We start from the raw sequence: 15,773 nt of genomic DNA on the forward strand, positions 1-15,773 counted from the left end.
TGATAGAAAGGTTTGAACAAATGGAAACAATTATTTTTACAAGATATTGTTTACAAATCAAGCATATACCAGGTTGAAATGGCAAGTTCTGTACTCTTGTAAAAAAATATTTGTAAGAAAAAAAACCATAAGGCTGATCAATCTGAATTTTAGTTGTTTCTGCTTAATAACACATTTAGTGCTGTAAATACATTCTTACCTAATCTTTTACAGCTAATTTCCTACAGCATGTAGAGCAAGACTTTAGTTAGCTTGCTTGCTTTGTTTTTATATTTTACAATCATTAGGATAACACCCAATTAAATTCAAATATTATATATACATTACTATGCCTATATATATTGTTTAAAGATGTCAATCTTATTTACAAAGCTTGCATCAACAATTATACAAACAAAGCAAGCAATTTACATGCATTAGGAAATTAGCTGTAAATAACCCTATTTTTACAGAAAATAATAACTGAATTCACTTTTTTTACATACACAAATGGCACAAAAAAGTAATGTACTATTTTCTTATAAGTCAAACTCATACACATATAAACAGTCTGCAACGCACTATAAAGATAGTACTGTTTTTGTTAAAAACATCCATGGACAGGTTATCCTTTTGGCCATGACTGTTATATTTTGAATAATAAGCAAAAGTTATTCACCAGAAGTATCAAATCCATAATTTTTACAAAACAATTTTACTAACATACAATAAAACAGCACTAAATAGGTAAAAGTTAAGTAACTGGCTGTACAAAACCTAAATGAATTGCTTGAATTAAAGCTATTACATGATTGAAAAAAAAACATAAAATACACTTATAACCTCTCTTACTTGATTCACATTGCACAATAGCAGCAGATTTACACATTACTGAGATCTTGTTTGTCAATACAGGAAATGGCAGATCATACTGATAAATAATTTTTGCAGAGATGAACAAGATACCCCCTTATTTTCTTATACAAAATACCTTTCTTTTAAAGTAAAGTTTTATATTACTCCAGTCAGTTTTGTACTTTTATTTGTTTTATAAAATTTAACACTTAAACGTAAATTTGAACAATAATTTTAAAGATTTCGATGTTTTGGGAAAATCACTTTTGGTCTTGTTATACAGAAAAACGAGGTCACTTTACATTAAATCTTATATTTCTTGTAATTCCGAAAATCTGCATGTTTGAAAGCAGTATTACATCATTCTATAATGTAACCATTTAAAACATTTCCACCCAGCCTTACCATTATTCTTTAGTTTCAATTCATACAAGTAACTGTTAAATCTATATATATATATCTACTACATAAACTTTGTAAAATTGTCACCCTCAACAGAACATGGTCTTCCATTTACAAATCATTTCAAAAACAATTTACATTCACAGAGGAATCTTTTAATAAATTCAGAATAAATCTTCTGACAGTGAAAATATATAATTGAACACTTTACATCAACAGTATCATCCAATCATATACCGACTTGTTGTGGACTGCTAGACTGACTTCCAGAATATGTACTCCTGCATTTCTAGCACTTCTCTGTAAGGCACCATCACCTGTTACTTTGGCCTGCCAATACTCTGGTTCCTGGTCGGACCACTGATGCATTCTTTAACATTAGCTGCCTGAACTTACATATCAGTTTATAATGGTATGCACTATTATTGTCATTTTAGAAATGTTTTATACAAAATGTCTGATCTACCCAAAGTTCGTTCTTCTTCCATTAAAAACAACAGATCCCTGAGAGTCACACGTTTTATTCTTGGCCGTGACAATGTCTACAAATTAATAATATTTATTTTTAAACATATCATGAATATAAAAAATCCTTACATTCTATTATTTCAACAAAGTCTTTTAATAAGATTTTTATTTTTATTTTGAATATATATACTTCACCAAGTATTTAAAGATCCTTGGGTTTCCAAACTTTTCAGTTTTTTTCATAAATTTAAAACTATATAGCTAGCAACTCCAACCAAATGGCAGCAAATTCATAGCAATTTCATTGATTTCAGAAACTTTACAAATGTTTCGGGGACATTTTCATTACAACAAAAAATATGACAGGACTACCTTCCCATTTTGTAAACTCTCTTCCATTAATTTTTTTCACAGCATTTCAAGATACCCATCTAATTAAATTTGAATTCTTTTTAAAATTACAGCTGATGGACTCATATTCCAGATAAGTATCATGTCAGAAGTAGCCATTTTAGCAAATGGTCTGGTTTTTATAGTCCTTTTACAAATTTAGTTTATATATGTAATAGTTTTTGTAATGTTTTCCTGAATTTATATTTTCAACTATCTTTTAAGGCAAAAAGAACCTTTGATTTTGAAAATTTTGGATGCTGTTAGAACAAGCACCACTCATATATTACACACTATTTTTTTTTTTAAATGTAGTCTCTCAACACAATTAACACATGATTGATGAATACAAAATTCATAAATAAAACCAGGAAAGGCAAATGACAATTTGTTTGTAACTTACAGCTCTGGATGATGACTGTGGACCATTTTGGAGATTCATACTACCAGCTGCAGACTGAAATACAACACAATAACCATAGAAATAATGCATTTTTCTTATGATTTACATCACTTCTATAAAAGCATGCAAAACAAATCATTGATAAACTTGCTTGCTATATTTGTTTGGATGTTTGTTTACTTTTTACTGAAATTTGATTGGACAATAAACATTAAATTCCTTTCATGTCAATTCTTATTGTCCAATCAAATCCCAGTATATATAAAAACTGACTGAAACTCCGCCTACCTATTGTTTGCAAACAACCAAGCAAACATAGCAAGCAAGTTGATCAATGTTTTGTTTTGAATGCTTTTTTAGAAGAACTGTAAGGTTACACAAAATTAGTGATTCAGCATTGTATATCATTCTCTAACATGTCTATTAAGTATGTAACAGATATCTACTCATCTTAACTTCTTACTATTTCCTCAACACAGATTCTGCCCTGAAACCAATATGGCAAAATGTAATGTGATAATGTAATTCAGATAATAATTGAAGATGAATGACTGTAAAAGAATTCAGAGGTGTCATAAAATTTAGGAATAAAAGTGAAATTAGTTATATTAAAATAATCTTCTTTTTAAGAAGCCCTTGTTACATAGAAAACAGTAAAGCTGATTTATCTATAAAAACTTGGACAAATCCATTGTATTTGTGTCATCATCTTCAACATCTTTAAATTATATTAATTAAACAGAAAATTCAGTTCATAAAATATGTATGGGGGGTTTGGAAGGCACATTGTAGTAATAAAACATGGGTGATGGGTATCAGAGAAACTTTTCACACTAAAATTCTGAATTACAATTGTCTGGGTGGCGGGTGCTGACAAAAATTGCCTTCCTACCTACCCTCCCCCCCCCAAATCCCAAATACATTTTTTTCTGGAATAGCCCTCATTAAATGTGTTTGACATGTATACTTTGTATAGTTCCCATCTTAAAATTTATACTTATAAAGTTTCTTGTTGATATAATGGTGTCTTCATATTGTACCAACTTCTATCTAAAACTTTTAACAAAAGCAAGTTGGCAGACATGGTTTATACATATAAACTGAGTGGATGACAATCACATGCTGTTTATAAAAATTAAATTTCCTCAAAAACAAATGACAATTTTTTTTATCTTAGTTGACATATTTAATAACAGACAGTTGATGAAGGCCTCTTGCTACTATCTTAGTTATTTGTTTACAAAATACCTGAGCTTCCATGGCATCTGTTTTCCGTTTCTTTCGGGGCCCAATTGCTGCTAATGCTGTTAAATTGGCTTCTTTTTGTCGCATTCTGTCATTTTCTGCTTGTTGTAACTGAATAGTACAAAAAAGATTTGTGTTAAAATCAGAACACAATAAAATCTTTGTTTATTTCTACTTAATTTTTAGCTAAAATATTAGGTAACAAAATCGGAATACAAAAGAAATTTCTTAAATGTAGATTCTACCACTGCATTGAGTATAATAGGATATTTATCCACTCGAGTCAGTTAAGTTTTAAAATTTAAAACACAAGGCTCGCCGAGCATTTAAAATATTTAAAATTCAACTGACGTGGGTGGATAAATATCTTATTACACAAGATTTGAAGTATTGATTGAAGATTTTTTTGAAAGGAGTAGGTCCAGTAAGACCCTTTTTACAGTTTTACAAAATTGTTAAAATGTAAACTATTAGATATTTATTGGCAAGATGAATGCTTCTGCTTCATAAATATGGGCTGTTTTTGACAATACAATGCACATATATCAGTTACTAGCATCAAGTCATGCTAATTTACCGAAATCTTCACAATTTTGGCATTCTAATTAATTTTTTGACGGTTTCCATCTAAAAGTGGCTGCATTTGTGTTCATTCTTAATATTGAAATGTAAGTTGTAATTGATGAAAATACAAAACATATGTAAAGGTTGAGGATGAACATGGATGCAGCCACTTTCATTTTTAACAAAAAAACATCTGAAAAGGGACAATTTTTTCAGCATATTTTATAGATTTTTCATATTAAAGCTTGAATCCAAGCGTTTTTCATGACTTAATTAGTTAAAGTCTTTCACATGAACTATTTGAATCAATTGAAAAAGACACTTAAGGTGGATTGGGACTATTCCACTGCGCATAATTTCACGCATGAATTACAATGCACACGAAAAGTATGTGTCGTAAATTCAACATTATTTTTTGGGATATTTGATCGTTTAGAAATGTGAAATCATTGTAGTTATGTCACTAAAAGCCTATTTTCGTTATTATGTGTATGTGTGAAAGGCTCAGACTGACATTTCATTCATTTTCACCACTTTCACACCAAAAATTTGACCAATTCGATTCACTTTCTGCAAAGAATACAATACCAAAAAATACGGCACTTCTGATAGAAACTACAAATAGGCCGGAGCCACCTTAAGTGTTTAAAAAGTGTCCAAAATCTTTCCTAAGATGAACCTGAAATTTCAGGCCAAAATCGGCCCTTACCGAACTACTCCTTTATATGTACTATATACATTGAATAGTTCATCAGTTCTTATTGAAGAAACCCATATAATTTTCAGATGTGAAATGTCTTAACATATGTTTGATATAACATAAAATCCCCAAAACAATTGTCAACATCCTTTTTAAAGACCGTACGGTGACCTATAGTTGTTAATTTCTGTATCATTTCGTTTCTTGTGAAGAGTTTTCTCATTGGCAATCATACTGCAATGTATATCTTTTCATTTTTATATAAATATTTTTAAAATTAAATAGGCACAATGCAATAAATATCTGAGAAATCACATTCGAATCAGTGTTTCATATCAGTAGTGTTATAAATGATAGTAGAATGTGTCAAGAATTCATATAGAAAACTGTATTACAACAAACCTCTCTGGCTTTTTGTTTTATTTTTTGCTGCTCTGGATCTTCATTCTTTGAACGACTCTATAAATAGAAACAATATACAGAATTCAAGACAAAATGCATCATTTTAAAGATCATATCTTTATCTCCAAATATTTTTTTCTTTTTTTTTTTTAAATGAAAATCGTTAAATCTCTTTGTCTGACATTAAACATATGCTAAGCTTACCCTTTCTTCCTATCTAAGTAACAAAGGACTGCAAGTCTATGGTTTTTTAATAGATTAACACAAAACTTTAAAATGCACAACTGCATAAGTTACAAAGCAATTATATATAATTTTATTCAATTTTAAAGTATGTGTTAATAGTAAAATAAAATTAGAAATCAGTCAAATAATCATAAGCATTACTTTTGCTGCCTTCATAATTTTCTCCCATTCTTGTTCTTCATGTCTCTTTTTCTCTATTTTATCTAATTCTTCTATAAATTTTAATTGTGATTTTACATCAGAACTAGGTTCAAATTTTTCATTCATCTGAAAAAAGACAAAGCATTCATGATTAATATATTAAACGGAGAGTAGCCCCCTTCTTGCATATATATAACTTCATCAAGGGATGTAACAAGAGAACTGTAAAAGTGACGTCCCCCAAATTTAAAATTAGAACTGTGTTTTATTGAATTATAGTAATAAGCATTGTGTATAAGTTTCATTATATTTGGTTGTGGCATGTACTAAAGTTAAGAGAACGAAAACCAAAATTCAGCATTTTTTTCATTTATAAAGGAGCATAACTTATGAACAGTAAAAGTGACGCCACCCAAATTGGAACTTAATCTATATTTTGTGGTAATAAGCTTTGTTTGTAAGTCTCACTAAATTTAGTCAAGAGAAACTAAAGGTAAAGAAAAGAATCCAAAAGTATTTAATTTGAAAGGGAGATAATCAAACTGTATAATACTACCAGGTACTTTTATATTTTTTGTAAAAAAAAAAAACGGTTATTAAGAATATGTATCCCTATTTTTCTTTTTATTCCATGAAAGCAGTTGATTTAATTGATATCAGTGTTAAATTATTTTCTATTAAAACGTTTTGGGTTTTTTTGCCAAAAAATGAGTTTCCCCAATGAAAATCTCTAGAAAATTGGAAACAAAAATTCTTAGAAAGTAAGTCTATGGAAATATTCCATTCAATGAATTTTGAATGTTAATACATAACTTTGAAAAAAAATAATTAAATACCTGTTGTACTTCTATTCAACTTGATTCATTTAGTGTTTAATTGGTTTTAGGAAATGTCGATATTCTAATTACAAGATATTCAACAACACCTCCCTTTGACAAAAGCTTAATTTACTGGTTTTGTACTGGGATTATTCCATTTGAAAAAAAAACCAAGCAAACAAGGAATGAAATATGAAATTATAAATATGGACTGCTGCCAAAAATCTTAATTTCAGATAACAATCAACAAAGCATGTCAACATTTCCCTTCTTCGAGTGGAAACTCACATTTTCAAAACAGTCAACCCATGATCATGTGCTTAAAAAGGAGAGTCTGTTAAAACTACCTTCCCATGACACTTTGCTTTGTTCAAACAAAAGAGTGTACTTACTTTATAAATTTCTATTCTATGTTCTGCTATTGTTGCTAATTTTTCTACTAAGTCACGTAATCGTTCTTGTGTAGCATGAGATACAAGGTTAAGAACATCATTAGTTACATCTAAACCATGCTTCCTTGCTGAAAAATATAATACATAAAATTGTTGAATAAATATTTTTAAGTAATAGATAGTTGATTAAAAGTTTTATTTCATTTTAACTGAAAAGGGTCTTATATTACTGGTGATCATTTTAACAGTAAATAAATGTCATTGCTTATTACAACAAAACATCCCCAATTGCCAAATAACAAAGTAACTTTATTTCTTAATTAAGAGCTGTGTCATGAAGGCATGATACACCAGTTGCTTTTTTCAAACTGAAAGAATAACATTCCATAACTCCTCAATTTCATATCATAAAATTCTGGAAAAAATAAAGGGAGGTTATTGTAATAGATATAAACAAGTCACCAAAGTTTCATGAAAATTACTCAAAGTACTTTTAAGTTAGTGTCCAAGAACTGGAAATTCCCCATTTTTTAAAGAATAAACCCCCATAACCATGATAACTTGGAAACATTAAAACAATCAAATGGGAGCTCACATCAATAGGTACAAACAATTCACCAATATTTTATGAAAATTGGTTATAGAATTTTCAAGTTATTTTCCAACATGTTAAAAACGAACAGACAATGGTATATCATAAAATGTCCTATATACAAGCTTATAAAATGGCAAAAGCCCGATTATGATCAATAGAAGGAATCCAATATAGTTTGTAGAAGACGAAAATGTTGAGAGAGAATTTTCGAATCAAATAATTAATGTCTACAGGATAAAAACTGCATGACTAACACAACAAAGATACATGGCTGTTACTATACCTATACAAGAAACTCTCTTCTGTAAAGCTGAGTGGTGTAAAAAGGCTTCATCAGAACAGGACCTGATGTGTGTACCAATAAACTCTGAATTACTGGCTAATATATTTCTACTCTCTTCTGTCAGGTTTACACCACCCATAGTAGCTACATCATTTATATCGTCATCATCCCTGTAAATAATTATCATTTATCTTTTATAGCTACATCATTTTATATATCGTCATCATCCCTGTAAATAATTATCATTTATCTTGTATAGCTACGTCATTTATATCATCATCATCCCTGTAAATAATTATCATTTATTTTGTATAGCTACATTATTGATAACATCTTCATTTCATCTTTATATTTTTTTTTATTTGGATTTTTGATTACATTGGTTTGTTTAAGTTTGTAAAGCATGTAGAAAATCAACAGGTTACACATGAAATGGATGTCACCAATTACATATGGTCTTCAGCATTATATGTAACACCAATACTGTATAGTCGGCAATGCATGTATTGGGATTCGTGAGGACAAAGAGGAAAACATTTTATGTAGTTGATGGATTTTTCCTAACTAGGGAGATGTGGGGTATAAGTCAACAAGACAGCAACCCAATGAAAAAGGAATCACCTAGAGAGCATCCATCAGTGTTTTCAATGATATAATATATTTACTATCCTACCCAGATTAAAATTTAATAAATTAAAAAAACAAAAAAACCCTGATATAATTAAAACCTGACATTTTTCATTTATTTAACATTAAGTCAAAAGTCTTTTTATATACAGCTTATTTTCTAAAAACAAGAATGTGTCCCAAGTACATGGATGCCCCATAGGCACTACCATTATCTATGTTCAGTGGACCGTGAAAATGGGGTAAAATTTGGCATTAAAATGAGAAAGATCATATCATGAGGAACATGTTTACTATTTTTCAAGATTGGACTTCAACTTCATCAATAACTACCTCAACAAAAAATTTCAACCTGAAGCAGAACAGACAGACAAACAGACGGACGTATGCACAGACCAGAAAACATAATGCCCATAAATGAGGCATAAAAAGCACCTTACAAGGGACATTACTCACTTCAATGATTCATATTTTTGTTTAGCACTATGGGGTCTACTGGCCGACGGACTTGCCACTGGGTGTCCTGCTGTCATAACTGTCTTTGGAATAACTGGTCTCTGTTGCATTCTTACTTGGTTAGGTCTAATATGTTGTAATCCATCCATTGGCTGCTAAAAAGACGCAAATATTTGAATACATTGATATAAAATGTCAGATGATATTCAGACTTAAATAATGTGTATTCAAAGTTAACTGTCTCACTGACCATAACCTCTACCCATTCATTTAAGATTTTGAATGTAACTTGGTTTTAAGAAAACCTAAGAAAACTGCAACCTTGCTTAACTGGTCCTTAAAATATTAGCCAACATTTAACTACATTTAAGAGAATTGGTTTACAAAGAAATGAAATGGCAACAGGAATTTCTGCTATTACCACGATAACCAAATATACTTTCCGGCAGCTAAGAAATTTACAAATTATTCCCCAATTATCAAAATACAAAGTATTCTAAATACATTTTCATTTTGCTTTTTTTATACCATAAAGAAGAAAAATAGACTCATTGCTATAAAAAGTTCAAAACTACAAATGCTTGAGAATTTAACATTTGTTTTTGTACATTTTGAATGTTCTCTTGTTTAATTCCAAAATGTATACAATTAATTACCTGCTGCAACCTTATGTGGCTTGGATGTGGTTGTATATTTGAACTACCGAATGCTGTGCCTTTCATAACCTCTATTGGAGGTGCTTTTACTCCTTCTATATGCATTTTATTTTCTAGCAAGGACTGCCGTAAATGTGGTAAACTTTTCTGAAATTATATCAATATACGAGTTCACCTACTGTTATATTTCTAAACAAGAAAAAAAGTAACATATGAATTATGTAGAAAAAATATAGGGAATGTTCAATGCAACTTAAATCTATAAAGAATTGCATGTTTAATGTTGTTTATATTTATTAAATAAAACGATAAAATAAGGCCAATTAAAACTTCATTTTGTAGAAACATTGAAACTGATAAAAATTAATCTGAAATTACGGGAAATATCTAATTAAAAAGGGTTATATATATATATATATATATACTGTAAATTCAGAAATTATTGCGAGGTTTTTATTATTGCGAATAATGCGACTGAGTTGTAAACACAATAATTAAAACTCACATTTTGTAATATTTTAACTGAATTAAGCATGGCTTTTCTCAAAATCGTAAAAATTAAAATCGCATTCAAGAGTAAAATGACAAAATCGCAATAATAAATGCACGCAAAAATTTCTGAATTTACAGTAGTCACTCCAATAAAGGCTATTTATTCTAGTAACCTTGAGAAATGGCACTAAATAGGGTTGAGGTGATGATTTGAGTTCTTTCTGTAACCTTTCAGTAAATTGTTCTGGTTCAACTTTATTGTCCTGTAATTAATATTAAATATATGAGTATATATTGTAAATTACAAAAATATGCATGGTCTAAAACATTGATAAATATGTAAGCACTGTGGTAAAACATAGCATACTATATAAACTGTATTCAACATGTTTTTTCACACAATTTTATCTCATTATATTACGAAGTAAGAAGAAAAGATGTTTATTTAAAAAAAAAAAAAACATTCGGTGAATAAAATCATCATGGATACCAGGCTTCACATTTTGTACCCAAGATAATTTTTTTTTTTTTTTTTTTTTTTTTTTTAGAAAAGACTCATCAGTCATTTAGTGATGCCGGAATTAAAAACTTGAAAAAGTCCAAATAATGTTTGAAGTTGACTCATTAATGTGATTAAAAACCCAAAATTTTACTCTGAAAGTTTAGTCAAATGGGCTAGTGATATATATAGTTTTAAGATAAACAATAGCAATAAAATGTCATTAACAAAATGACTAAAAGTGTGTAATCCTCTGTTTAAATCTTCTCTTATTTATAAATATGCAATCCGTGCAGAATTAATTTTGAGAAATAAATCCAGCATCAAATATACTTACTATAAGTCCTTGGATAAGTTCTCTGACATTCTTCACAGTTTGCTCTGGTTGACTTGCTGCTAGTTTGATCAAAGTTGACAAGAAGTTTTTACATTTTTTCACATTATCTAATGGTTGTTGATGATGACCTGGTAATGAACCTGTAAACATAGACATGATGATAGAAAAACAAAACAATAATTATTTCTATTCATCATCTGATAAAATGCTTAGTTTGAGAATTTCAAAATCTGCTTTAAATAGTTTATCACTATATTGCTGCATTATTGTCCCTGAATATTAACCTACTGTAAAATCAGAAATTAACTGAATTTAAGCATGACTTTTCACAAAATCGTAAAAATCAAAATCACATTTAACTTTAAAATGATTAAATCGCAATAATAAATGCACGCAATAATTTCTGAATTTAAAGTATCTGGTTCAGACCTGAAAAAAGTTCAACAGCTTTGTTTATCATGTCTATAATATAATTTTTTTTCATCTGGTATGAAAATAAAACTGTGAAAGTTAAACTTCAAATTGGGAATAGGGTTTATTTTTTATGAAAATTTTGGGTAGAAATGAGACTGCTTTTAAAAGTCAAACAGTTCCTGGAAACAAAGTCTATAACATTATATAACTGTCATTGAGTCATTGTGAAGAGATTTGGTGTTAAATTATATTTTTATTTTATCTGAACTTTTATTTTTACAAAGTTTTAGGTAAAAATATCACCTATTCTTACAAGTATTGAAATAAAATTTTCCTGACGTTTTTGAGTTACCTACCTTGACTTGGTGGTTGAGATACAACTGTAGGAACTGCTGATGTAACTGATGGTTGAGTATTTGGTCGTACTACCCTCTGAGGTTGTGCTTGTTGTGGTTGAATAGTTACAATCTGTGAATTTGGAGGGCGCTGCTGATGTGAACTTACAGGTGGCTACAAAGAGAAAAAAAATTAGATGTAAATACAAATTTATAAGAATTCAAATATGGAAGTACAATACAGTCTTCACGCTGAGTGGCAGCCCAGGCTTGTAAAATTGCTTTCGGGCCTGTGAAAATCATATAAACAGACCAACAGAATCTAATCTAAATTTTCAAAAATTGAGCTCAGGGCCTGCAGATTTGACAGTTCATGGTGAAGACTGACCATATGTATGTTGGTCTATGATGCCTATTGTCTAGGGATGTAATACTTTCATTTTTGCTTAATATATATCCAATTAAGGACTACAAAAAAACAACAACAGCAGGATATACAATGATATAAACTACATCATGAAGACAACTAACAAATCTTTTCTGAAAGAAAATGTGAAATAAGAATGATTAAGATAGAAGTATATAAGGGACGATTAGGCAATTGATCCCTCATTAAATCAAAGCTCCATCTGTTGTAATCAGCTTGAATTACCTCCCTTGCTTGAACTAATTACACTTAGTTCAATGAAATTATTATTATTAATCTACAAAAACTTTTGATTATACTCTTAAAGTATGACAGGGGCAGACAATCAATACATACCCTGACATACTGTATTCTTTGGCCTTGTGTAGTAGGTTGCTGAGATGCATGTAAAGCAGGGACAAACATCAGCTGACCTTGTTCATTTCTCATCAGTACTGTCCCAGGAGGAATTTGCACACCAGGTGGTAATGTAATTGTATTCTAAAAAGTAAATTATAAGAAATCTTAATCTATGAGTATATACATGTATGGTTAAATAAGATTTAATTTAAAATAAAATGAAATACATGTATCCAAATAAAGTAAAATGGATCTAAATCACATAAATATTGCAATTTTCAAATGTCTGCAGGGTTTCTATGAATGCACTAAATGTGTTTATTCTATGAACTAAAATAAGGTATACATACTATAATTATGATACTGTTATTCTTGCTACATTCATTCAAAACAAATTATTAGATGTATCATTCAAAATGCAAAAGACCATGCTTGGAGTTTGTACATATCTAGTAATAATATCTCTCATTAGGCATTCATTAGCAATGATTAAATTTGGAATAATTTTAGCTCTTATTGCTACTAGTCAAGGGTCTTGAAATCTTCTATTCTGGATATAAAGTTCTCATTGTTTCTTTTCAACATAATCATGATAATGAACAATATAAAGCAGATTTTTTATCATTATCATTTTATGTTAAAATAAAGAGCTATATTATGATTTCCAATGAGACAACCATCCACAGTTCAAATGAATAAGACATGGTCACTTTGAGGGCTTCAACCATGTAAACACTGTTTAATGATTACAGCCTTTTGATGTCACAGCAGTTCCACTTTTAACCTACATACCTATGTACATGTAAGTGAGTGAAGTGAGTGAGTGGTGCACTGAGGGTAACAATTTGGTACTAAATAAATATAGGATAAACTGTGTTAAAATTCATTTGGATATTCTATATAAAGTTTGGGCTGAATTTGCCACAAAGTCCTTATTCTAAATTAATAACTTCATCATCTTAAAAGCTTTTTTATTATTGAAATTTTGTTATTACTAGCTTGAATTGCTTACAGTTTTCAAGTCATAAATTTGAATAACAATGAATAACACTAAATGTAGGTACATGTATTGTATACAATGTAGGTACAATAAGGACTTTGTGGCAAAAATATTTAGATGCTAAAAGATGTATAAAGAGATCTAAAGAAAATAAATAACAGACATGTTACTAAGAGCAATTCAGTTACAATTGTGATCACAATGTCAATGTAGGAAACTTTCATTCATTCTTGTGTTGTTCTTTATACATTTGTAAGTCAAATGTAAGTATATGGCCATTGACAACTGAAACTTGGTTTTTAATACATTTAATACATTTAACATTTAATCATGTTAATCATGATAATACACACACGTACAAATGTTTAAGTGGGTGGAATGGCAGGAAAAAACATTTTACTCTCTTTGTTTGGGAAAAATTAACTCTCTAAAACATCTCACAAAGGTTTTTTCTTTTTTAAATGTTTGAGTATATATATCTTGTAACATATGCATTGTGATATTTAGAAGCTATCATCTGATCATAAAATTCAAGATGTAAATAAAATAACACATTTTCAAGAAAAATTATCAGACAATTAATCCAGTTTTAATAATTAAATCAAAACATACTCTTGCTACTTTTTAGTTCTTAAAAGAAAAAGAAATGACTAGAATACATGTAAAAACAGACACTGCTGAGCAGGGTGACAGAGGTGAAAGCATTGATCTTTTTTTGCATAGCCTTAAAAATAAGTAAAGGTGTTATCTCCCTTTGATCTGCATATCTGTATACAGCTATAATTTAGACCTTACTATTTGCATGTTTAAAGGTAAAAAAAAAAAGAGTTGCTCAATTTAAAACAAGGCATATCTCATGTATACACATATGATATATGGGTGACTTGAGCAAATATAATTGCTTGTGCCCCTATTAAACATTTTAAACTGATAAAGTGAGTTACAGTATTCATTTGTATAAAATGATGGCACTATAACATAACACCAAACATAAATAATGGGCTAAATGTATATATTTCATACATATACAGCTGTTTCATAGACATTTACATACATCCCCCTAAGATACATTCTTTCAAAAATGTGTTACTCTTCAACATGCAAATATAAGATTACAGTGAGCTACTAGTCTAGAAAAAATAAACAATGTAGCAAGTGGTACAAAATGTAAATAACTTACAGGAGCACCACCAGGTCTTGGAGCAATGTTTATTTGAGAGTGACGAGCTGGTGTAGCTATACGGACTGGTTGGTGTTTTCCATGAGGTACCTGTATAATACCAGGTGGTCTATTTGAATGAGCACTAACATTAACAACTTGCATTTGTCCTGAATTTTGTACGATTTGTGGTCGCATAACTACATGTTGCTGACCTGTTTTCACCGTAATAACACCCGAATGGCCTTTGATTGGAGCATTTACAATATGAACATTGGTTGCATGTGTAATATGATTTCCTGATGTATATACGCTATTTTGAAGTCCTGTCACTGCTTGTATAGCTGCTGTCCTTGGTTCATTTTTCACACTTGATACAGGCATATTTTCGGTTTTGACTATATACTGTGAGCTTATTGCTGGTTCTTGTTTAACACACAAATTTTGTCCACCTGGAATTTGTTGACTAGATGATACTTGAATACAATTTCCTTGTGACATTAAAGGTTTATGATCTCCTGATATTGCAACATTTTGAATAATAGCACTATTGTCTGGTTTGATTGCATGCTGCGAACTTGCAGAAATGGCTGGATTTGAATTTGGCGATGGAACTGGTGAATTCCTTGCATTCTGAAAACCTGGAGAGTTTGATACTGTTCTTATTATGTGGGGGGACTGAATACGATTTGATTCTGGTATTGGAGAACTTCTATTCACTATCAATGAGTTCACATGTGTATTAACAATATTGCTTGTTTGTGATGAGTTCATAGGATTTAATATTGAATTGATTCCAATCAACTGTGAGTCTGTTTTAGAGGAGGGAGACTGAACATTTAAATTATGAGAATTTGTGAAGTTTTTGTGAGCTGATACAGCTTGTCCATTGGCACCTACTCCTGTAGCCGTGTTGAACACTGAACCACTATTTTGTGGTGTTGAAGACCTTGTTGTGCCAATGTGATTGTTATTGACTGAGGCATCTGATAAAGAATTAGACACATCCTTATTGGATGGGGAAGCTAGACGTGCTTCTAAATTGCCAACTAAGGCATTAATTGCCAGTTCATCTACAGAACTATTAAGAATATCATCTAGAGGGTTGACAGCCGCCATTTCCCTAGCAGTAAATTTTTAGACTGAAGT

General features: G+C 30.0%; 1 protein-coding gene across 2 annotated transcripts; it reads right to left on the reverse strand.

The window, feature by feature from the left end:
• Window positions 1-586: 586 nt before the first annotated feature.
• LOC134720999 (transcription initiation factor TFIID subunit 4-like) lies at window positions 587-15,772 on the reverse strand. Of its 2 annotated transcripts, none has more exons than XM_063583636.1 (14): window positions 14,646-15,772; window positions 12,463-12,606; window positions 11,721-11,874; window positions 10,951-11,090; window positions 10,288-10,377; window positions 9,623-9,769; window positions 8,967-9,118; window positions 7,884-8,053; window positions 7,006-7,133; window positions 5,796-5,921; window positions 5,409-5,465; window positions 3,746-3,853; window positions 2,498-2,551; window positions 587-1,778 (listed from the first exon to the last, which is right to left on the reverse strand). In XM_063583636.1, the coding sequence occupies exons 1-14, from the start codon at window positions 15,741-15,743 to the stop codon at window positions 1,665-1,667; spliced, it is 2,682 nt and encodes an 893-aa protein (XP_063439706.1). In that variant the 5' UTR covers window positions 15,744-15,772; the 3' UTR covers window positions 587-1,664. The 2 variants fall into 2 exon arrangements, with proteins under 2 accessions (XP_063439706.1, XP_063439705.1); XM_063583635.1 differs by having other exon boundaries at window positions 8,967-9,121.
• Between the last annotated feature and the right edge of the window lies 1 nt (window position 15,773).

The sequence above is a fragment of the Mytilus trossulus genome, chromosome 6 (genome assembly GCF_036588685.1).
Source record: "Mytilus trossulus isolate FHL-02 chromosome 6, PNRI_Mtr1.1.1.hap1, whole genome shotgun sequence".
Taxonomy (NCBI): Eukaryota; Metazoa; Mollusca; class Bivalvia; order Mytilida; family Mytilidae; genus Mytilus; species Mytilus trossulus.